Source organism: Alosa alosa, chromosome 21, assembly GCF_017589495.1.
Source record: "Alosa alosa isolate M-15738 ecotype Scorff River chromosome 21, AALO_Geno_1.1, whole genome shotgun sequence".
Taxonomy (NCBI): domain Eukaryota; kingdom Metazoa; phylum Chordata; class Actinopteri; order Clupeiformes; family Clupeidae; genus Alosa; species Alosa alosa.
The window spans coordinates 12,869,268-12,894,120 of record NC_063209.1 but is presented as its reverse complement, the minus strand read 5'-3'; the positions used below and the strand labels follow the sequence as shown (position 1 = coordinate 12,894,120).

Here is a 24,853-nt window from a genome sequence, read left to right as displayed (position 1 = left end):
AAGGCAGACATGGGCCAGTTAAGATTTGAAAGTATACAATCATATTGTGGATATATAACAGCGTCAGGTGCAGATTGTAGGTGCTTAGCACCTGTTCTGAAACCAAATCCCTGTTGTCTCAAGATGCTATGCATAATTTCTTGGTGGGATTATGGGACTGAGGAAGGTGTGCTTGTTTTGTTTCTAAATCCACCGATAGGGGGCAGTATTTACCAGAGAGAAAAAATGTGTACTTGCAGCTGGGGTATTATTTTGCCATCCACAGTGCACTGTGGCTATCCAATTAATTTTAGGAAGAAAATGAGTGAATAAATAATCAAAATATACAATAAGTCATCAGGTATCACATACAGTAGACTATCACTACAATTAAAGGACAGTTAGGTAGCTAGTACAGGCTGTCCATTGTAGTTTGCGTCGATTGTCGGATCAATCAGACTGGAGCCTTCCACCAGTCCCAAGGTCACAGACACCAGGGAGGCATAGAGCAGAGTGGCACAGCAGATGTAGAAGGACCAGCCCAGGTACTTAAACAACTGGGGGTTTTGCAGCTGGATGAAGAGCATGAAGGCAATGATGCAACTCACGCAGAAGCCCACTGTGGGAGATGGAGGGAAGAATGTGAGGGGCTGAAGCAGCTGAAATTTGTCAATATTTCTAGTTCGAGGAAAGTTGTGTAAATATTTGATCAAAATGTTTACAAATTAAATACAGATGGCATCAATAGAGAATAGCATATTATACACAAAACATCACATTCCATTATATCTCTGTTCTCTATTTGTGATGTGATCTAGGAAAACCCTTCACATGGTGCAAATTTACCAACTTGATTTACCAACTCTGATACCATCCTATCCAACACCATCCAAGATTGTGGAAGGAGACGGTGTCCAGAATGTTGCTAGGATGGTATCAGAATCTTAAATTGGTGAAAGTTAACAAGAGGGTTAAAAAGGAGCAAAAATCAAGGATTTGCGAGTGCACCATGTGAAGGGTTTTCCTAGATCGTATTAAATATGTGCTTTTGGAAATGCAAAACGTCTACCTGAGAGGATGTTTAGGACCAGTGCAAAAATGGCTCTTTTCCCTCTGGTCATAGCTGGACGTATAGCTATGAGGGCCGCCAGAGCAAGAACACACGAGCAGGACAGAAACATCCAACTCAAGCTGTATGTTCCTGGTAAAAACAGAGGGAATCGTCTGTTTGGTCCCCCATATCACAATGAAAGAACACTTTGTTCTTTGTTGTGTGCCCAACAGAATAAAAATGGACCCACTATTTCTTCAATAAGTGGCTAGAATTACACCCCATTAGAATAATGTCAGTGCTCTGGGAGATATCTGTGGAAACTATTAAGCCTTATGGACAGTCATGCTACATTATGAACTATAATAAATACATTATTTAATTTATTAATTAGCAAGTGTAATAATGGCACACTCACCAGTCCAAGCTGGATAGGTTGTACAACTTGAGAATCCCTGAAAGGTATTACAAAATGCAAAGAGCCCCGTGTTGGTTCCCTCTGGTTGGACGAGCCACTGTGGGGCACAGAGGCACATTGTATACAGCATGATCTCCACTGACACCATTGTTGTCAGCACTGTCACTGGGTTCTTCATCACAAAATTCTTGAATGCTGTTGCCCCCCCTCAGAAAAAAAACAAAACAAATGGGCCAGAGTCCATGTGAGAGCTGCAATTGTTCTCTGTGCTGGACATTAAAATCTACTTCAACATGTAGGCCACATCCGCTCCCATTTTCAATCCCAGCATTGTGTCCTCCTTCATGCTACTTGTGATTTCAGTAGGCCTAATAACAATAAAACTCATCCAGTGATGCTCTTCTTCACTCGTCCCTAAATGGATTCAAGACGTCTTTGGCATAAGTTCATTTGAACTCTTTCACAAATTCAATTTAAGACAATTGAGTGCTGTCTTTGACTCCTGCGAGGATGCAGCTAACCGTTATTAAAGCTTCTTGGTCCTTGCTTATGCCGTTAGTGATGCACGATGACAAATGTCTGGCAAAGGTGTTGGTGCACTTAAATGTGTCATATCACAAAGGCTATGGCCATCAGATAGGCGATATTAAAATAGGGGCAATGTTATATTTGATATGGGCCTCCTGCCTTTGTATTTTTGGCAAACATTGGGTGACAGGTGTTCACAGGACAAACACATGTTGAGTGAATGCACTGTCTCATTGTGTACCACAGTGTTACTTTCCTGCATTGAGCTGGAGATAATTGTCCCATACAAATCTGCAGAGGACAATTTTTAACGCTCCAGTCCGTTCTTGCAATTGCTGCCGGAGCTGCTGGTGTTATCGCACCAATGTTCTTTGTGATGGATTACAATGAAATGAAATATTCTCATAAGGTCTGTCAATAAGGAACCCGGCCGCCACACGGTGTTAACAACTAGGGTTGAACCACGTTTGCGGGGTGACTACACCACCAAGCTTCCCACACACGGTAGTTTGAAAATGTCAAACTGCCTGCAGTGGTGATTTCACTCAGTTAAAAGGCCATCTCTTTAAAGGTGAAAAAATACATGGGTACAATCAGAGCTCAAGATGATGGGGTGGAGGTGGAGGGGAAAAAAACTGAACAAAAATCACCTTCTTGTAAATGTGCCCATTACTTTTGGATTGATGATAACGAACAACAGTGATTGCCTAATCAGTGAGTAGGCCTATCTTGATCGCCTCCTTAAATATAGTTTTTCATGATTATGTTTTCATTAATTCATCGCCTGTAACACCTGTAAATATAGTTTTTCATGATTATGTTTTCATTAATTCATCACCTGTAACTATGAATACTTGTGTTTTCATGATCTTAGATCAATTTGTGTGCCTTTGATGACACTAAACCTTACACATGTAAATTCTTTACAATACAATACAAAATTAACCATTTTGGTACGATCCACTGTAACGGTGGCGAGCACCAGGTACTGCAATTCAGGCGCCAGACAGGCCTAAAATCCTGTCACTTAACTGGGGTCAACACCGCCAGCAATAAATCAGAGAAATAAAGATTCAGAGTCACGATTACAGTTCAATTTCCCATGGTCTTTGTTTTTAGAAGTTTTCAACACAAGCTACTAAATACTACAAATACGCCCCTAATTAAGGTGACGTCACGGTTCATTCATGAAATTGGCCTCAGTCAAAAATAGCGTTGCTGGCAGCGCAGTTCGCTACACCATACACAGTGCCAGCTCCCATCTTGGGACATTTTCAGCTTTGCTTATTGTTCCCTCTGAAGCATGGCGTTCTCTGCACACCAAACAATAAAAAGACGATTGATATCCCGCTGTATAAATCTAGCTGTTATCAGACTCCGTCCAGATAGACAAGGTAAAGGGGACGAACACAGTCAGTAGCAGACTGTTTTGTCTACTGCTATAAGGTTGTCGCTCTAAATGACTCCTGACATTCACTTGTTGTGGCACGTTCCATGTGGTCTTGTGGCTACATGCTCTCGTGCACTACAAAGCTATCAGTCAGATGTGGGAGCTACTGGAACGCAAACAAGCGACGAGGAATTTTTGTGGGGAAAAAACCTGCACTATGCTAGTTGTGGTCTAGAACTAGTGAGACTTTATGTTAGCAAACACATGTTAGCCATTAATACATACAGTAGGGTCATTCCACGTCAGTTCAACCAGGGCCCACGCACTTAGGTCTCAAAAAATTCTGAAAAAATTACCAGGTGTACCTATGTTACCCAGGAGACACACTGTAAAATTACTCTTATGTAAGATCAATACTTTCCAAGATACAGCCAGTTTTACAGGGGGAGGGGGGTGTCGATTTTGTCCAGCCTCTTTTTTTTGTCAAAGTTCACAAGCCCACAGCGCAATAACTAAACCATGTAGGAGGCTCAGGAATAGTATGTAGCAAAATCGTCACGTTTGGTCTGGATAATCCTGCATGGTCATAGCTGTCCCTCAAAGTTGATACAAATTTTATTGGAGTTTTTGGCTGGGCTCTGTTTAAGCCTTCAGAAGACATATTTGTACTCAACATAGGCTCTTGATTTATTTTCCTTACTGAGATAAGTAGAAACACTCTCACAAAAAGCAATGAACAGAAAATAAATCCCTTCAGGGTCTGAACAGCAGACCTCACAAGTCTGAAAAATCATTTTGGTTATCATTTTCAGAGCACCCAAACACCTTTTGGGAATATACAAAGATTTTTTAAATATGTTTTTCCTTATTCTCCATGATCCCTTCTTTTTGAAAACACCAATTTGACTTGTCTTATGCAAATCTTTCTTTTTTATTTTCCACCCTGAACATGGGCAAAATTCCCCATTGACATCAATATGTTTTATATAGTCACCACACTGCCACCTGTGGTTGTATAGAGTAACCTGTGGTAGCTTTATACAAAACATATTGATGTCAATGGTGCATTTTGCCGTTCAGACCCTGAAGGAATTTATTTTCTGTTCATTGCTTTTTGTGAGAGTGTTTCTACTTATCTCAGTAAGGAAAATAAATCAAGAGCCTATGTTGAGTACAAATATGTCTTCTGAAGGCTTAAACAGAGCCCAGCCAAAAACTCCAATAAAATTTGTATCAACTTTGAGGGACAGCTATGACCATGCAGGATTATCCAGACCAAACGTGACGATTTTGTTACATACTATTCCTATTTATGTACCAGCATGCAAAATTTGAGCCTCCTACATGGTTTAGTTATTGCGCTGTGGGATTGTGAACTTTGACAAAAAAAAGAGCCCGAACAAAATCGACACCCCCCTCCCCCTGTAAAACTGGCTGTATCTTGGAAAGTATTGATCTTAGATAAGAGTAATTTTACAGTGTGTCTCCTGGGTAACATAGGTACACCTGGTCATTTTTTCAGAATTCTTTGAGACCTAAGTGCGTGGGCCCTGGTTGAATTGACGTGGAATGACCCAGTAACATGTGTATGTATTAGTGCTTAATAAGGTCTGTATTAATCGTCATCACACATTTATTAGGTATATTCAACTATTTATTATTCTTACTCAATAGGTGAATTATTAATGGTAAATCCTGAAAAAGCAGCTAGTTGGTCTTAAGCACCGTCTTTATTGAACAATTTCTTATTCTTAATCAATAAGTCATTTATTCTTGGTAAATGCTTAATAAGATTTGGAGCTGTTGATCTTGATTTAAGGTTACTGGTATAGTATGGATCAAAATAAAGTTTATAGATTCCTAATTTACTGTCTGAATATGTGACTTATAGTGACAGAATAATAACATAGTAAGACAATGTATTAGAAGTAAAGGCTATACATTTTCTATTTTGATTAATGTATGAATAACCTTAATGCAGACCTTGTTGGACACTAATACATACACATAGTAGTTATGTAACATGTGTTCACTAAAATGAAGTGTTACCCCCTACGAGAAATGTTTGAAGCTTGCTGGTGTGTTTTGCCGACATAGTCAGCAGTGTCATGCTGTGAAAGATTTTCTCTCATTTTTATGGGGTGTTTCTGCCAAGAACACAGAACTGCATCCTGCACGCTGGATGGCTGGTGGGAACGACACGTGTTTAATTTGTCTTTTACATGACACAACATATTTGAAGATTATACCATGTTGCCCGATAAAAGCGTACCTCAAAACGTGTGTCATTTTTTTTTACATAGTGTTGTTTTAAATGTGTACATCAGTAACCGGCTGATTTCAGATCTGTGTTTGGGTTTGACCTGAACACTGCAGATATGTATTTTGCCTTTCTTTCTGCCCCTACTATAAAGACTCTGTAGATGTTTCATTGAGATACGCTAACTCATGAACTCATGGAGATATGTGCTACAGGGACAGTCCCCGAGAAACTACATTCCTCCCTTTTTTAAAGTGCACCGAGCATGGAAATTCAAGCATGAGTGCTGGCATGCTGAATAGTCTGAGGCAAGAGCAATCTTGTATGTTGACAAAAACAAAGACTAAAATGATATCCTATGACTGTCGAAGGTCTGTCTGTATATACAGTATCAGTGCAACATCAGGCTGGATGTTCTTACCTTTTTGGCAGTTAGGATTTATTTAAAGGAGTGACTTGATATGAAAATTCTGCCTCAACAAGACTGATTGTTGCATTTTTAATCCGCAGAATGACCGTAGATCATTTTGTGAGAGATAACAGAAAGTTTATTCCCAAAAATGTATTTTTTATTTCCAAAGCCCCAGTATCTCTTTTTAAGATGCATACATAAATAAACAATACAAAAAACATAAACAATTCAAATCACTCTAATCACGGGGGGGGGGTTAGATTGAGCAAAATGGCACTAGTCAGTGAGTTGTACACTCTAGCACTGGAGACAAAGTTGCCAAGGACCACAAGGATATGACATATGACGTTGCTCATATGACAGTTTTAGGGGGCTTGACCATCTATCCTACCCAAATGATGACTTTTACACAGCTGCTGTTGGCAGCAACAGTAGGATTCTGATAGAGGGACACATCCCTGAACCAATTTACCACAATGCTGGTCGCCCTGGCAGGTCTAGTTTAAGCCCTTCCATTGGCATTAGCTCTCCCATCATTCTCTCCACCAGACAGTGTGATGCTGCCACATTTCTGCTCTGACGTTTATGACCAGGTAGGACAACAAGACTGTTTGTATTTCCTGCCAGTGAACTAACTAATTGTTTATACATCATAAGTCCATGCAGGGGCGGACCTGGACACTTTGAGGCCCAAGGCAAAGGATCCCGAGGCCCATCCGAGCACAGGGCCTTTCTTTAACCATTTCAATTCGCTCTGCATCTCTTACGGTGTCTGGCCATAACGCAGGGTCGTCACTGATAACTGTAGTGCTAGGTATCGTGTTAGGGCTACTCACGTTACTGGTTTCATTTGCACCCAAAGCTTCTGCTACTGAAATGGTGTCCGTAGCAGCACCACCAGCACCAGTGCGGACTTCGGACTAATGATCTTGTCCCTCACGACTGTTTCACTTAGATCAACATCATCATCATCATCAGTAGAAGAATATGTAGTGCAAGTTTGAGTTCCCGGTGGTGGTGCATCGCTGCTGCTGCAGCTAGCATTAGCTCAGCAGATGTTGTTGCATCACTATCCAAATTACTTTCTTCCGTGGTAGAATTCTTTGACTGGAAGAAGTTGGTTAATTTATGCAATTTCTTTCTAAATTCTTCCTCCTCCCTTTTTCTTTTATCACTTCCACTCTGGAAACGTTTCATGGCTGCTGTCAATCGCTTAACTCCACACCTCACCAAGACCTCGTTCAGACTAGCTAGTTGCTGCTATGGTGACAGGAAGCGGACCTGCAGTCATTTGATTTTATGATGAGTTTATAAGCAATCATGAGGCAATTTTTTTTAAAATACTTATTACGGATTAGAATATATTGTTTGGATGCGGTGATCATTTATTTAAAAAAAAAAAAAAAAAAACGAAATACGATACGGGGATGACGAGGCCCCAGGCAATTGCCTGACCATGCCTAATGGCAGATCCGCCCCTGAGTCCATGATTTAAAAAGATCATGGAAAAAGATCAAACAAAAATATTTCAGCTATATATATATCAAAAATGCTATTTTTCTGTATTTAAGACAGCACCACGAGGTCAGTCCAAAGGCTTCTGGAGCTATAACCAGGGGCCTGGAAGACAATGAGGCTAGTGCAGCCAAAACGTGGCTCTTGTGGGGTGTGCTGTGCCGCAACAGGCTACAGCGCCCATACAATGTACAGGTCCAAGTGTCCACGGGGACCCAGGTTCGAATCTGACCCGCGGTTATGTGTCCCGATCCCACCCCATCTCTCTCTCATCCACTCACTTCCTGTCTATCTTCACTGCCGTGTTGGAATAAAGGCAAAAAAAAAAAACGTGGCCCTTGTGTACACCACGTCATTCCCAGCCCCTGTGGTCTGAGTGTCTTGAGACAGGCCAGCTCCCAAGAAACCTCAGTTCCTCAGAAAGCCATGCAAGCACATCTCGCTCCTCCTTCCGATTTGCTGCAGCTGTAGCAGGTTTTTATATGTGGTCTCTGAGAAAGTCACCGAAGCAGCCCAATGTACCACAATGCAATGACGTAATTGCCACGACTGTAATTTGTGTTGTTACAGAGCCAGTCATTATCTCCAATGTCATCCTCATGTAGATGTTCCCAAACAAATTGGAGGTGCAAACACACACACATGCACGCACGCACGCAAGTTTAAGGATTACAGAAAGGACAGCAATAACACTTCGCTTCAAGATATGTTTTTTTTTTTTTTTTTTTATTACAGTCTCTGTCCACTTTGGTGGGATAACACAATATCATATTAGCTGGCGTTTGATTATCTCCTTTGAGTTTAAAACAAGTGACTTCTTCGTATGGTGGCTGTGAACCACCCCTACAGACATTATATGCATCATTTGTGTGCTTTGAATATGTACACAACAAAATATGAACACACAAAATGCTCAATGCCAAGAACAAAAATGACATGATCTAAATGTGAAAACCACAAGATTTTTTTGTAATATCTTTTTAAATAACATACAGAAAAGGTTTATACAGTATACACACACAGTGTCCTAGTTTCATCAACAGACCCCAAGTTTTTCTTCAGATATAGCAAATAATTACCATGTTAGGATGTAGTCCGCGGGAACGCGGGTGTGTATGTGTGTGTGTGTCTGTGTATGTGTGTGTGTGTGTGTGCATGTGCGTGTGTGTGTGTTTGTATGTATGTTATTTGCTGTTGTGAGGTTCACTCCGAGGGAAGAGTAAACAGGAGCACAAACAGGAAGCTGGCTGAAAGGGACCTTTCTCCCTCCGACTCCGATGATGCCGTCATTTTCAGAGCCAGTGCAGCTTTATGAAGGAAATAGGGGTGAGATTTTAATACGCGCTCTGTGATTCATAACCGAAAATTAGACCTCCAGTAATTTGCCGAACCAGGCAATTGAAATACAGCCTAATAAAATAACTAAAAACCTGATGATGAAGAGAAGTTTGGGGATGTTGGTTGGACAGCACTATTCTCTGTCCAACAACATCCTGTTTAATTTATACGTTGCTGGTTAGGTATGATAAACAGACAAGACAGTGGGCCTGTCAGAGGTTTGCCAGACATGGAAATTGCAGTTCATTCGTGTCACGTGCTGATGAGAAACGTGTTCACCAGCTTTCTCACTGGAGCTAGACCTCCATGAAAAGCAATCAAGATGCTAAATGCCAGCTTGGCTGTCTCTGCAAGGACTTGTTGCTGTTCTCTCTCTCTCTCTGTCTCTATTAATCTCTCCCTCTCTCTATCTCTCTCTCTCCCTCCATCCCTCTCTCTCCCTCTCTCTCTCTCTCTCAGACATCGCCACGTCTGCAGGCCCTGAGAGCTGTTGTAATTACACCTCCTCCTCCTCAATCGCAGGCGTTTAGTCTCTTTGGCTCTCAGGATCTGCAGGGGCCAGAATGGAAATTGCCACGTTGCATAGCAGCTATTTTTTCCCCCTCCCGCCACCACTTGTCTCATCCAGATGTTTTCCTCCTTACTGGTCTGCACACAGCCGGTACAGGCATTACCAATCGACATCAGAGGCACTGCATCACACACTATAGAGTGCTCAAACACAAGGAATCTGGCCGATTGCTTCTGTCTGATAAAGAGCCAGAGGATACAGAGACAAGGCAAACTAAGAGAAAGAGTGATAGGGAGGAGGGGCAGACCACAGACACTCAGACACACGGACAGACAGACAAAAGGAACATCTGTGCAGTGCTATGAGAAGGGCCTATGGAATTTCTGTCTGCCTTGAGGTTTTATTACGATCTTACCATTTCACATTTGGTTTCCAAAATCCATTACCATACAAACAGAAAGCTTCCCTGAATCCTAGCATCCTTTGGAAGAGGACAATCACTATATAGACAGTTGCCTGTGATTACATTTATGTATGTAAATTGAGATGAGCTTTAAACTATTTGTGCTTCATATGTAAGAAGTCTTATAGATTCTGTATAGTTATAAATGACATTCAATATACATATAGTAATTTCATGTGTATAAGCCGCATCGTCTATCAGCCGCATGACAGTGTTTTATGGCAATTAAAAAAGACAAAACTGTGTATTGACCGCACCCCTGTGTCAATCACAGTGCCCAATAGCCCAATGACTGAATCAGAATCAGATCAGTGCTTTAATCACAAAGAAGAATGAAGTAAAGAAATGCATTCCCATGGCCTGCCCTTGTGTTTACCCTCATAGCTGAATACATTTTGCAAAATTATTGTCTAAACCTTGGTTAATAAATAGGAAAATACATTAAACGAGAAAGGGATGTGTAGCACACACCAACGGACTTATGAAGGTTCTAGTGCTAAACTTGACTTGCCTAAACTTGTGTGTTGGTTCTTTCTTCTCAGGGACAACATTTATAGTGCTCAAAATGTTTTTGTGGATGGAAAGACACAAAGCCTTCGGCCCAAGCCTGTACCAACACGTGTAAAAAGGTCAGGATTGTGTATCTATGGAAGGGAATATGACACTGATAGAAAAACTGATGTCCTGAGGGAAGTTCTTTTGTTGATACATACAAAAGTTTGCAGAAGAGAACACACCACATGTTTCACATGTTATGCATCAAGAAAAGCTATTTCCTTAAAGATAATATTATATAATTAAATCATGTATTTGATATCAATACTACTAAAAAAACTCATATTAAAATATACACAAATATAACTATACTGATGTTTACAGAGCTAAACAAACTTTGAAGGCAAATATTTTTTTCCACATAAAACATACATTAAACTCCATCACTAAACCATAAAGTATGCGCTTACGGGAAGGCAGAGTTAACTGTGGGACGGCCCGCTCTCTAAGCTGACAGGGGGAAGGGGGTGACGGTGGTGGGGGGTGGCAGTTGGACCTGCCCACTGCAAATGTCTTCTCTAGGAAAGTTGTGCCGCTGTTAGATAGTTACAGACCTCCACTCCAGCTGACTTCAGACCGGGCTTCTCAGCTAGACAAAAAGAAGGTATGTACAACCCCAAACAATACTGATTATGCTTTTTCTTTCCCCGACTCTCTCTTTTCTGCTGTACTGCAACTACTGCAAAGTGGGTGTTCTTTAGGAATGTGACATTCCCTTGCTTTGTGGCACTTCTCATTTGGTGAAAAATGCCCCTTTCAGCCAATTCTATGGTACATTTCCTTTAGTCTGTGCATAATGAGCTTAGCTGAGAAAGATAAGTTGCTACAGAATATTGCCAGAGGGCATACTTTAAATGGAGTTCTAGTGTCTCATAGAACATTGATTAAAACTTGATTGATGACTTGCTTTATTATCCAAGACTGATGCAAAGTTTTTCCAACAGTGACAGAATAACAATATGTGCTACAACTCTGTGCACTCTAATATTGTACTTTTAGACATTGAACCAGAAGTTTAACAGGAATTCAAACTCAAATATGAGCCAGTCTTTGTACTGTTTATGTCCATTTCCACCGTCTCATGTTTCTTTGCTTTGTGTTGTTTGAGTTAGACCACTATGGCATTCTTTTGTGCTGGAGTATTGTGTGCCACATATGCAGCCGAGGGAGGGGTGAGAGAAATCTGGAGAAAGCAGGGGTGGAGATAGAGAGAGAGAGAGAGAGAGAGAGAGAAAGAAAGAGAAGGGTCACAGAGCTTGAGAGAATTTCTTCTCACCCATAGCTCTCCCAAACCAATACTCCCATTCCCAAGGAATGCGTGCAACCATGGCGATTCCCACCAGCTGTTGGGGAGTTTGTTGAGATGGTGCAGATGTCTCCTGCTGCAGCACAAACAACGACACTATCACATTGCCAGCAGTATCTCCCCAGCTGCTTGATGGTCTGCTGTTATACAGGGAGAGATGGAGGCTTAGATACTAGGGTGGAGGGGGGAAAAAATGTCCGAAGCACATACACACACGTACATAAACACATGCACATAGACACATACACACACACAGAGACACAACACATAGACAGAAACTCACACAACTCTACAATCATTTAATTGGATCACGTAAATTCACTTTTCTGGGTCTCGCTTTGAAATGCCAAAGTGCTGTACTCAACCTCCCCAACTATCCTCTGTGAGAGCTGAAGCCTACAGATAGGATTTAGTTTTTACTTATTTATCTCAAGGACTTTTAATAGGTGTGTGTTTTTGCCTGATGTTTTGATAGCTTCTTCTTCTTCTAATCATCTTGAACCTTATCTACATTTGTTATGCCACTGGCAAAGAGTTTGACATCTCATTTCCATTTGTTTTAAGTAGTCCAACTCCAAAACTAAACACTGCAGATCTGTGTACTGAGAAGCACTGTTGTGCAGCGTCCTTGGTCCTTAGGCCATGCCAACACCAAGGACGGATCATGGAAATTTTGCATTGCCAGGCAACCCTAAGAAAGAGCCACCTACTTCAGCAGAAAGGAGCCGTTGAGCAGATGCCATTTGCTCTCTGTCTGAGTTACGTTGACTTGTGAACCAAATGGGTGGGTTGGCTCTTGGTGTTTTTTGGCATTTACTTTCCCTCCCTCCCGAGATTTTGTGGAAACCAACAGATGACTAACACCACAGAGAGTAGTAGCAGAAGCAATCCCCCTGGCCTGGCTTGGGTAGGGAAGCAGCAGGGAGAAAAAGCACCTTGGAGGATGGGTGAGAAATGGAGAGAGGTATGAGGCAGGAGGGAGGAAGGGAAGGAGGGAGGGAGGAAGGGAAGGAGGGAGGGAGGAAGGGAGGGAAGGGAAAAAAGGAAGGGGGAAAGCTTTGAGAGGAAGGTTTAGATTTTCAGTCCCCGGGGGGAGAGTGCAACCTGCCGATGAAACCTCGGTGAATTGGCAGGAGGCCAGCAAGCTCGAGGGCTGCGACCTGAACTCATAATATACAGCCCAAGACAAACAAGAGCCTACTACTTCAGTCACCATGAGAACCCCCCCCTCTCCAACTCCCCAATTTCTAGGTCTAACAACCGCAAACTCTGATTAAGTTTTTTTGTTTTGTTTTTTTCTTGCATGGAAATGATACAACAATCCAGGTTGTTTAACTTCCCTCTACACTTTACTTTACTGAGAGCACTAGCTACTGAACTGAGAATGCTGGCTAGAAGGGGGGAAAAAGAAGATTAAGTACAATCTGGTATTAACCTGCTTCATGCTCTCTGGTTCACTGGGGCAGAAAGAATGCAGACTTAAGGAATTCCATGTAATACATTTTGTATTGAAGTTTATATTAAAAAAGACATCAAGTTTCTGATTCAAAAGCTCAAAAGATACATGAAAGAAAGACAAAAAGGATATGAAACATTTTTTGTCAGGCCACTCGTGATGCGGTTGTGTTGCTATAGGACAGAATTAGAATGCACTTTGTGGAAAACAAGCAAGCATTCACTGAGAAAACAGACTAACAGCAAAGGACAAAAAGGAGGGCAAAAGCAGAAAGGGTTTTAACTCGTTTACCATGTGGGGTGGGAGCGGCGTGGAGGGGGGAGAGTAGTTTGGGGCCAAGATGACTTCAAAAGGTCAGGTGACTAAACTCGGGTTACATGGATACCACTTCTCAATTGGTTCCTTTTAAACTCTCTTTTGTGTGCTCTCCCCCAAGTTTAGCGTGATTAGAGTGACTCATGCATGTCAACAAGCACCCTCTCGGCAGTGGATAAAGTTTCCTGCTGTGCTTCTCAAAAATGTTTTCCTCCACAACAAACTATGGTTTCATTGTTCCCATCATTTCACCAAGTAGGTTTAGAGATTATCATTCATTCCAAAAAGGGGGTGAAAGCCCAGCGCAGTGACCTGGGGACTGAGCAGACAAAAAGGAGTTTGTGATATTTACCTTCACAAGGTTTTTCCCGTTTCTTTCTTTCTCCTATTTGTTCCTATTTCCTATTTTTTCTTTTTAGGAATAAATGTTTCAAAACTCAAACAGGAGTCCAATGATCTCCAGTGCTTTTGGCATGTTGACTCAATTCAGCCCCAGGGGTCTCTGAGGGACGTTGGCTGTTTTTTCACCTCAGCACTAAACACAGCACAGATGCAGTCGGGTAATTGCCCACTAACAGACAGGTGGCTTGCACAGGGGAGGGACGTTCTATGCCAAGTGGCTTCCCCATCCATAAATCATGGCCTGCCTGCCGCACACCCTCCCCAGACCCATGATGCCATGCTTGGAACAAATAACAGTCATTGCCGTCAGGCGGGCAGGTATAAAGAGTAGTTTTGGAAACCTTCTGAGGACATTTTAGATTGCAATGATGAAACAAAATAAGCCCTGCTGAGCCCTTCATGCTTGTATTATTATTATTATTTTCCCTCACTTGACTTTTTTTCAAGAGGAAATGACCAAGTTGGGTAAATAAGTCTTCAGACACACTACCTGCTTGAATCAACAGGAGGAATTGGGTATATTTCCCCATTTAGCTCATTTATTTGTTCACTGGGCTGTAGGTGAAAAGGGGGAGACGTTCAGGGTAATCTGTGTGGCACCATTTGTGCAGGAACTCTCCGTTCCAGCACCAAATGTTGTTTTTTTCCAGACTTTTAACCACCTGTTATGTCACTCCCGACACAGGGCAAGAAATCCTTAATCCGTGTACTTTTTCGGGAAAGGCCTCCCTTTGAAAAGCATCTGCAGTGTGCCTGTTTTTCCCCCCCCTCCACCACGCCTGCATCCTCAGCTTGCTTGCTTACCTAGCTAACCTCCAAATTAAATATGAACCATGAAAAAGGGATCCTTTATTTTCGCCGCTGACTCTCCCTTCTTTTTGGCCCCTGTTTGATTATGTGCTCCGTCCTCCAAATAAAACAACTTGTTGTGCTGTTGCATCAGTTTTTGCTGCAGAACTGGCTGGTGCAACTGGAAGGAGGACACAGAGTATATGCATATGTAAGGAACAGAGAGCCTTTCCAAGCAACACAGAGTTTGGGAGAGTTTTGGAGATGATACCATTTTTTTCACATCCTGACTCATATTGCGTACAGCCTATAAGACTGCTTAAACAGACATCATTTTTTTCAAGCTTCCCTCTGCTGAAATAAGAGTCGTTTCTTCCCCCCATCTTGGGATGGGAAAGAGGATTCCTTGTGTGCTGCCGTTTGGGAGCGTCATATCCCTCAGCGTCTGCCAGCGTCCCGGTATTTTTCCACACCACAAGACCGATCAGAGGCTCGGGCAGTCTGGCTGACCTCAGCCCCCCGAATCCTAGACTTGTCTTCCCCTTCCAAGGAAAACAGGAAGGGGAAGAGAATTGGCAGGACTTTTGGTTCTGGTGCTGGGACAGCTTTCCTCTATGACTCAGTGGCTGTCTGGCTGTCATGCAAGCCACTGCCACATCTTCAATGATCCAGTGAGCGCCTGCAGTTGAAGTCCACAAGCAACCTTCCATCTTTGGTGTTTTAGCATGCCATATAAAGAGCAGAAAACTAATTCAAAGAGAAAGAATGCCAGTGAGCCTTTTGGAAGGAACCTTAGTTTCACCATAGTAGAGTTTTAATGAAAGCAATTCATTAAGACCTTCTCAAAAAATATACAACTCCTGTGATGGTTATTTCATTTTAGACTTGAGAGATAAACAATGTTGAGAAACTGTGGAGTGATGTTTGCAAGAGCACAACTCCGAAATGCCAACAATGTCTAAAATCCATAACCAAATCTCCCACACCTCCTCTCCATGTCTCCTTGGTCACCAGATCTATTGTCAGAGGCCCAGGAATTTCTCAAGGTTTGACAATTAACCAATGGCATTGGAGAACGGTTGCTAAGCAAATTGTTTCAGGGTCAGCACCTTCCCAAGGCTTACAATGCTATTGCTAACGCACAAGTAATAAACATTTTGCTCTGACATTCTGACATGGCAGTGCCTTGTCACTGTCAATTAAACATAACATTTGTTTATTGAAGTTGAAAAGAGCCAAAGGTAATTGAACAATGCCCTTGGCATGGATTTTAAACATTTAAACACAGGAGACAAGACTGGACCTGCTTTTAATTGAATGATGTGAGAGTATAAAACTAGAAGCCTCTGCAACTCAAGCCATTTGAAGCATTTGGATACTATGCATATCATTCTGAAAGGTATTTTGTTGTGGATAGTTATACATGTGTTCACGGTTCCTGGATAGACTAAGCCACCTTTCATCTGCATAAAGCTGTATCAGTTGAATCACCCTGATTCAGGCTTCTTTGAATTCCTGCGTGCAGTGTATGTGCACATAGTGGACATGAAAGCTCCATCCCTCATGATGGTGTGCACTTACCAGACAATGAGACTGGAGAGCCAGAAGAGAGATGTAAAGAGGGGTAATTTTTGTTTGAGGAGAGAAAAAAAATAAACTTGGCAAAGCGCACTGTGAAACAAAGAACCCTTATTGACCCATAGAACAAGAGCTTCACAGATAATACACTTCCTGTTCAGTGGAGCTCCCTTTTCCCCATCCCTTATCTATCTCATTCTCACAGATCTTTTCCTCAGTGAGGAAGAGGATGAGACGGAGCAAACAGTCGGACTGTCTATCTGAATCAATGCTTGTGTTTGGGCGTGAAACATGAAGTGGCCCAGAGAGCATCTAGCAAGTTTAATAGGGGCCACAAAGGTTAACTTAAAGCTGCACTTGGCAAGATGTTTTTGATCATATATTCACTGAAACCAACACTATGCTCCGACAGAACAACATAAATCAGCCGGTTTTAGAAAAAAACCTGCACTTCTACCTCCACCTAGAGCCTGTTATTTGTTTTCCAAAAATCCACAGCTCCTTGTTATTCTGGTCCAATCAGAGCAGGGCTGTGTGAGATCTGACTGTCAATCACAGTCTGGTGCAGTCTGGTGCGCACTGATGAGCACAAACTCGATGAGAGGGTGCTCGGTGGTAGTGGGGGAGGGGCATGAGAGTTGCAAACATTTACAATTTTTGGTCCCCTCAATCTGTCAGACTTGCCAACTGCAGCTTTAAAGCGGAATACATGTAAGGAAAAAAGTACATACTGTGCTGTAAGGTGGGACAGTTGATCAAGTTTAGCTTAACGTAATATCATAGCATGAGTGGAAAAAATGACCCATCATCAAAGCAGAACTGGTGTCGTACTGACGTGTCCCAACATGCCTGTTAGTTTGAGTCTGTCAATGTTTCTCCAGTGGTGATCAAGTAAAGCTAAAAGCAACATGTAATGGTACCCTTAACAACATGTGACTAATACCGCTCTCAAGGTTTTCCTTGTGCTGTGCACCAGGCTGTTGATGTTATCTATTCCTCGCTGATAAACAATCAGTGGTATTGATACTGAGACATCTACTGCCTGTGCTCCAGCATACATGTGACAAAGATTGTGTCTCTGTTTTGCAGGCAGAAACACAACATGAGGGTGTGGATCGTCTTTCTTCTGTGCCTGGCCGGCAAGGCCTTGGCTGCCCCAGTAAGTCCGCTGGATTGACTCTGTTTGCTTTGCATTGTTTTTTTGTGCTTTTGTACTTCTGTTGGCTAATATTAGGTCAGGGCCATTCAGTAATAAAAAAAATGTATTACCACATCATCACAGTCGAGAGTTTAAAATGTAAATAAATTATTTTTATATTTTAATGAGTCTGATGTCTGACTAAATCCTTGACTCGGCAAGTCAGGGAGCAAAGCAATTTCCTGTGTGAGCACTGCACGTCCTTTTGTGGTATTAAAAAGAACAAACAAATCAAACATAATGCAAATGACATCAACAAGACGCATTACGTGTCATGAATAAATAAATAATTGCTGTGTGATGTGTGCTTCTCAGACTGAGGAGGAGGCTGTTGCTGTGGACACAGTGGTCGAGGAGGAGCCCATCATGGAGGAGGATCCCGCTGTTGAGGAGCCTATCATGGAGGAGGAGGAGGTTGTTGTCGAAGAGGCAAGTCCCTTTTCCCCTCCCTCATCAAACAAAAAGTACACCAAGTAATGCAATTTCAATGAAAGTGCAGTCTTAAGTGTAACTCAAATGAATTTAATAACTAGGCAAAATCTATTTGTTCATTTAATCCCATGGGCAAGATTATAGGCGCAGGCATTGGTTGGTAGGCACAGTGCTCCCACACGCCATAAGTTCATGCACAAGACACTTTGCTCACTGACCAGTAGGGACCCAAAAGGTGGTTTTGTCAGACTCTCCAGGAATTCCGCTGCGTGCGTTTTGACCGAACATCGCACAACAATGGGGAGTGATTCCTACGCCCAGAACAGATGTCCTTCTATTTAAGTGTGTCCAGTTTCCTGCTTTGGGTCTTGTGGGAGTCTTAAAGCCACAGTAGATTGTAAATAGAACTCAAAGGAAGCAATTAGGTCTCATGCTTCACCACATGTGTGTCCAGATGTCTGTTGTTTTTGGACTCAAATGCATGGGGCTTGCCAGAAGACGCTTCTTCTATGTATACCTCTCTGGGTATAGTTGTTTGGGTTTCTAACATTTTGCAGTCCTGCCAGCAATACACACACACCATGGACATGGAGCCCTGACCTAAGCCAACACTTTGCATCTTGTGTCTGTGGTTTTAGGGAGAGGAGGTTGGAGCCAACCCTGTCCAGGTGGAGACTGGAGAGGAGGCTTTTGATGAGGCCATCGACATCGAGGATGTTGTCACTGAGAGTGAGTGTTTGACGTGGCATTGGCAAATAAACGTGTAAAAAGGGAAATGTTTACAAAGATGAAATATTCCTTCACAAAGCAATAATCACAATCACATACTCATTCTATAAATACGTTTAGGACTTTGACACTTTTCTCAAGAAAACCCACACTCACTGAAGCATAAGGGGATTTTTGCAAAAATGTCATATATTTTTGTCTAGTAAAAAGGGCCAATGATACACATTCACAGGGCAAAGTAAGATTTATGAAAGTTTTGCTTTAGTTTTTGTGTGTGAGACTTGTGTTGAATTTCACTGTGGAAATTACATGGAGCTGAGGGTAATGACAGGCTGTCGCCCTATCGTCCGGGCAGACCTATAATTATGTTGCCCATACCAAGGCATTATGGTCTGTTGTGCCAGCCTCCATGTTGGAGCAGAGAGGAACAAAGAGGCACACAAAACCGCAACATAACTCTGCAAGAACATGGGATTGGGACAGGTTGCCCTTTCTGTGGTCCGGTGGGGAGTCAACATGTGTTTATATGTCCCCCATTTCAGATCCCTGCCTCAACCACCACTGCAAGAAGGGCAAGGTGTGCGAGGTTGATGACACCAACTCCCCCATGTGCGTGTGCCAGGACCCCACCACCTGCCCTGCTGCCGTTGGAGAGTTTGAGCATGTGAGTGCCAGGACTAGCCAGGACTATTCACAAATACACTACGGTTCAAAAGTTTCGGGGGGAAAAGCAAATGGAGGATCATTCTGTAAAGGACATGATTATTATTTCAAATGAAAACCATTACTTCTAGCCTTGTCAGTGACTATATTTATTATTAATGTTGCCACATTTTGAATTCAAATTTATTCTATGTGTCATTCGTCAGGTCAACATTACAACATTGAGTTATGCTTAGAATGAAATGTAATGTGTTTTTTATCCTTCACAGTAGTATAATTAGCTTTGAATGGCATGTTGTATCAAACTAAATATAGCTAGGTGGCTCTGGCAGTCTAGTTGGTAGGCTTTTTATTTATAGAGCCTGTTTGGGTTTCATGCAGGTTTGCGGCACTGACAACAAGACCTACGACTCCTCCTGCCACTTCTTTGCCACCAAGTGTGCCCTGGAGGGAACCAAGAAGGGACACAAACTGCACCTGGACTACATCGGACCCTGCAAATGTACGTCACCTCATCACAGAAGGCTACATGTCAGCACAGCACTCCCTATTAGGCCCAGCTTTCTCAATCACACACACACACACACACACACACACACACACACACACACACACACACACACACACACACACACACACACACACACACACACACACACACACACACACACACACACACACACACACACACACGCACCCAATAAAAATCAGCAGAATGTCAAAAGGAAGAAAGCTTTTTGGCCTCAGAGAATATTTAACATTTACAGCACTCACAGAACCACCCCTTACGTCCAACATGTCAGCCAGTGGAAGGAATCCAGGGATTGCCAGAGAGCTTTTAGGGAATGGTGATGGATGGCTTCTGAACTTAGACTGTCCCTCTGGGGGAGACCTTGGGCCAAGAAAACATGGCATGGCAGGCCCAAGCTTGCTGCACGATGCTCAGCTGCAGAGGCCTCAGATAGTCCTGCTGAATGCCTTTATCCAGCCCATCCCAACCCCATAAGCCTGTGTGAGAAATAACTGCAGGGCAGTCGGGTTCAAAACCAGTTGAAGTTGAAAATTGCAATGCTTAACTGTGGGCTACAGAATGTCATAGCCACAAATGCCTGTTTTCGTCAGCTTTGATAGATGGAGACAGTGTGGTGACAACATTGAGTGGCTTTTCAATTAGTGATGCACTGACACCAAAAACACTGACATGAGTACTGAGCCAAGGAAGTGAAAATCTGACACTCCGAGGCAAAGACATCTTACACATAATGTGAATGTCAGCAGACAGCGAGCTCATGTCTTTGATGGCCATTAGAAGCCTTTAATGGATGTCTTTTGCATTCTTGCTACAAAGAGATAGATAGATAGATAGATAGATAGATAGATAGATAGATAGATAGATACTTTATTGATCCCCAAGGGGAAATTCAAGAAAACACAAAGACAACACGCACATAGCATGAATGTCAGGAAATACGAATCTCATGTCTTTTCTTCGTCCGATCTGTGATGGACATGTTGCATTCTTGCCACAAAAACAGCCTGCATGTCACTTGGAATTCAAGAGACAGTGAGCTAATGTTTTTTTTTTTTTACTTAAAATGTGTTCATTCAAGACAACCTACACACAACATGAATTATAGAAGACAGTGGTAGCTTTTCGAAAGGTTGATTTGAAATAGGTGAATGAAACAGGCGGGTGCCCTTCTGACGCTCGATCTTTGATGGGTATGTTGTGTTCTTGCTGTTCGGCAGACATCGCTCCCTGCATGGAGAGCGAGCTGAAGGAGTTCCCCCTGCGCATGAGGGACTGGCTCAAGAACGTCCTGGTGACCCTGTACGAGCGCGACGAGGACAACAACCTGCTCACCGAGAAACAGAAGCTCAGAGTGAGTGCAGCAATAACAGCACTGTTCCACAGCTCAGAGAGAAACAGCTGTGAATCACTCAAATGGTTGTCCCTGATCCTTTTTCACTGGTTGCTAATCATGGCTGTTTGAATAATTTTCCCTTTGGGGACCAAATGCAGCTCTCTTTCTCGTTCCACCTATTAAATGTATATTGATATATTTATGTATAGAAATGTTTGTGTTTCTCTCGTCTGACAGGTGAAGAAGATCTACGAGAACGAGAAGAGACTGCAGGCCGGAGAGCACTCCCTGGACCTCCTGGCCCTGGACTTCGAGAAGAACTACAACATGTACATCTTCCCCGTCCACTGGCAGTTTGGCCAGCTTGACCAGCACCCTGTTGATGGGTACGTTATAATCAGTTAAGGGGCTATACAGGTTATGGGGCTATGGTGTCATCAACCTTATTGAAGGGAGACTTTGGAAAGGACATCTCCTTGAATCCCCATGAATTTATCCTCCGTTTACAGAAAATATCATCACAGATTCTATATAAAAACAAAAATATGTTTACACACATATATTAACATCAGATTAAATTGTTCTCTTAGATGATTTATTTATGGAGTTTGGACTAAATGTGCCATAACTGTAAGCATGCCCGGTATGTAGTATGAGAAAGTATACCTTATAAGGCTTACATTTGCTCTCACAGTAAAAAAAAAGTGTTAGGACTAAAGGTACATATTAGATTCTACATACCCAAACTTCCTCCTCTGTCCAAATTCTTCAGGAGAAAATATTTACACAAGCAACGGTTTGTACCTTTTCAAAAGAGTGCAGTGCACCCTTACTTCCTCCTGCCCTGCTGTTTTATGACTGCCTCTGAACATGCTCCATGTGTAAGACTTGCTAAGTCAGCACAGCACTCCCTATTAGGCCCAGTAAGGATATTTTCTGTGTGTGTGTGTGTTAGATACCTGACCCACACAGAGCTGTCCCCCCTCCGTGCTCCTCTGATCCCCATGGAGCACTGCACCACCAGCTTCTTCGAGATGTGCGATGCCGACAGTGACAAATACATCGCCCTGGAGGAGTGGGCCCAGTGCTTCGGCCTCAAAGAGCGTGAGTGCAACCATCTAAAGGAACCGAAATATCTGAATTAATAATATCATTCTCTCTCTCTCTCTCTCTCTCTCTATCTATCTATCTAGACTATCTATCTATCTATATCTATCTATCTATCTATCTATCTATCTATCTAAGTCAAATAACTTTTTCATCATTAACAATAAGCACCAAATCCATCAAAAATAATGCAGTTAGATATGTCTTGAAGCCATAGTAGAGTGTTCTTAAGCCTTTGTGTACTCAGCTCAGCTTTTGTATCAATATATTTGTAGATATTGACATAATGGAATTATAATGATCCTTTTCTTTTTGTTTTGCTTTGCAGAGGATGTTGACAAGGACCTCGTCATCTAAATATCTGCAGTCTTTGACGCTTCCTAGTTTTGATTGGGAGAGGTGCTAACCCCTTAAATTAAATTTACAGTAATGGTGCTAATCGCAATTTCTAACAATGTACCTATACCACTAAAAAAAGAGAAAAAAATGTGCACAGTCCAAATTATCCATCACGCCGTATGGTTGAGTGCTTCTAAGTTTTACCTTTCTTGTTTGTGCAAAATGAAAAAAAAAAAATGTTATTGAAGTAGGCATGTGTAAAGTGGATGGTAGAGACAGCAAAGGTTGGAGCAAGTGCATGCAATGGCTTGACTGTATGTTGGCAAACTTGTAAAAAGTAAAACGGGTGCACAAAGAGATATATATTTTTCACTGAATCAGGGCTTTACCTTCAAGAGTTCATGAGGCGAAGAAATGTAAAATCAAAATAAAAGACCCTAAATAAATGTCCCCTCTGCTTGCTTTATAAACTTTTAGTTGTATTTGTTGCACTCCTTGGTGGTGGATTCATTTGAGTTTTAAAATGATCTTATTAGACCGAGACACTTCTTTAAATTAAGCCCTGAACCTCGAGAAGTTTTGTTTTATTTTTATTATTTTTTATGTGCTTATTGTTCCTTGTCAAAACTGGGGTAAACATGTTTAGTGTACTGATATTTGAACAATAAAAAGGAAATATTATTTGAACTTAAGAGGATGGAATCTCGCAGGGTGAGACTATTTCTCCCTCTAACATGTTCGCTTTTATCGTTTTCATTTTTTGCAACCATGTGAGTATTATAAACTCTCTACATGAATAAAAACTACTGAATTTTCCCAACCCAACCTTTGCATGCATCTCTGCATTTCTCATATTTTTTCAGTGACTGGTGTGAGCTTCTCACCCCTCATTCACATTGAATAGCAAATCACAGCCAAGCCATTTCCCTCGGATCTGGGCGCAAATCCCTGCATTCACATGACCACAATGTACTCTGGTACCTGGAGACAAGCGTGGCGTTGCATTTTAAAAAAGCACTGCTTTGCAGATGAAAGCAGCCAACACATGAGGAGCTGATAGAAAGCACCTGTATCCAGTTTCCTTGTGTAGCAACAGATTCGGTTCACAATTGTCTTTATAGCATGCTTAGGCAGACAACTGAAATACTGACTTTTTACATGCTTGCCCATTTTTAAAGTATATAGGAATGAAAATAATACATATTTGATGGAATCATAAGACCATTTCGGAGAGTTTCTAAATCATGAAATATGTGAGTTGTCAGCTACCACATCTGGACCATGAATCTATTTACCTCTGCAACAAAACACCTTGTTAGTTATTGTTTAGAATGTGAAATTAGAGTGTGGAGAAGAGAAAAATATAACTTCACACACCTCACAGCAGAAGTCCTAAATACATGACAGGGGGATACCCACTAATTTTGAGTCATTCCACGTTGAAAGGGAGGTTGACTGTAAACAGGTCTGTTCACCTCTGAAACATATGGTTTTAATCATAGAGGGCGGAGAGACCCCTTACGTAATGACTGGCGTGTATGTGTGCTGGCAAAGGAAATTATTTTCAAACCCTGTATTTATAAAACTATATTTAAACATCAATGGTGAAGTCTGTGTGGAACCTTAGCGATTTAACACTCATATCTAACTTAACCACAGCAACCAACACATATCCCCATCTCCCGTTTTGATCAATATCATTTAGACTTCAGCAAGTAAGCTTGCATGTTTACACAATAATTTGCAGAACATTGAATGGAGCATGGTTTTCCAGATTTTTCTTTTTTGAAACATTTTACCAATGTCTCCCCTGCAAGAGATTTACAGGAATGGCTGCCAGCCACGGCACTGTGTTATTTCCTAGTGTCAGTAAACACACACTGACATGAAAAACTAACAGAGTGACGGCATAAGTCTGGGTTGTCTGGGACACAGCGAAAAGGGGAGGACAGCAAAAAGTAAAAAGAAAAAAAGGTGTGCAGTCTGGGCACATGCATGCTGAGTTGCTGCGGTATATAATTTGCTTTTTTAAAGTCTTTATTTTTCTCACAAGAGGACTAAACTTTTAACTGAAACTTTTGACAACATCATGTCTAATGTCTGCAGTGCGAGTTGGCTACACAAGGGTTACACACGAGCAGAAAACTTTTTGTGAGAGTTCCTACTGTATGGGAATGTGAGGAGTCCCTGTGGACTTCATCCACAAGAGTCCCTGTAGAGTTCGCACAGCCGGCTACAGCTCTGGTAACAGTCA

At 42.0% G+C, this 24,853-nt stretch overlaps 2 protein-coding genes across 2 annotated transcripts in view; one reads left to right on the top strand and one right to left on the bottom strand.

The window, feature by feature from the left end:
• The window catches only part of slc36a1 (solute carrier family 36 member 1), a 74,656-nt gene extending 67,439 nt beyond the window's left edge, over positions 1-7,217 (bottom strand). Inside the window, exon 1 of the mRNA XM_048231062.1 lies at positions 6,875-7,217. The gene's annotated coding sequence lies outside the window, so the exon portion shown is untranslated. The remainder of the gene's footprint in view (positions 1-6,874) is intronic.
• A 3,698-nt stretch (positions 7,218-10,915) lies between these two features.
• Positions 10,916-23,424, top strand: sparc (secreted protein, acidic, cysteine-rich (osteonectin)). The gene is made up of 10 exons (XM_048231929.1): positions 10,916-11,024; positions 17,356-17,425; positions 17,780-17,893; positions 18,535-18,625; positions 19,168-19,289; positions 19,670-19,790; positions 21,038-21,171; positions 21,391-21,539; positions 22,109-22,257; positions 22,589-23,424. Exons 2-10 carry the CDS (start codon positions 17,369-17,371, stop codon positions 22,615-22,617), a joined length of 966 nt encoding a protein of 321 aa, XP_048087886.1. The 5' UTR covers positions 10,916-11,024; positions 17,356-17,368; the 3' UTR covers positions 22,618-23,424.
• Positions 23,425-24,853: the final 1,429 nt, after the last annotated feature.

Bases quoted from the DNA above. Each gene is read 5' to 3' on its own strand.
- sparc (XM_048231929.1), top strand. From the start codon at position 17,369: ATGAGGGTGTGGATCGTCTTTCTTCTGTGCCTGGCCGGCAAGGCCTTG. The intron at 18,626-19,167 runs GTGAGTGTTTGA...CCCCCATTTCAG, and splicing joins CGAGGATGTTGTCACTGAGA to ATCCCTGCCTCAACCACCAC. The intron at 19,290-19,669 runs GTGAGTGCCAGG...GGTTTCATGCAG, and splicing joins CCGTTGGAGAGTTTGAGCAT to GTTTGCGGCACTGACAACAA.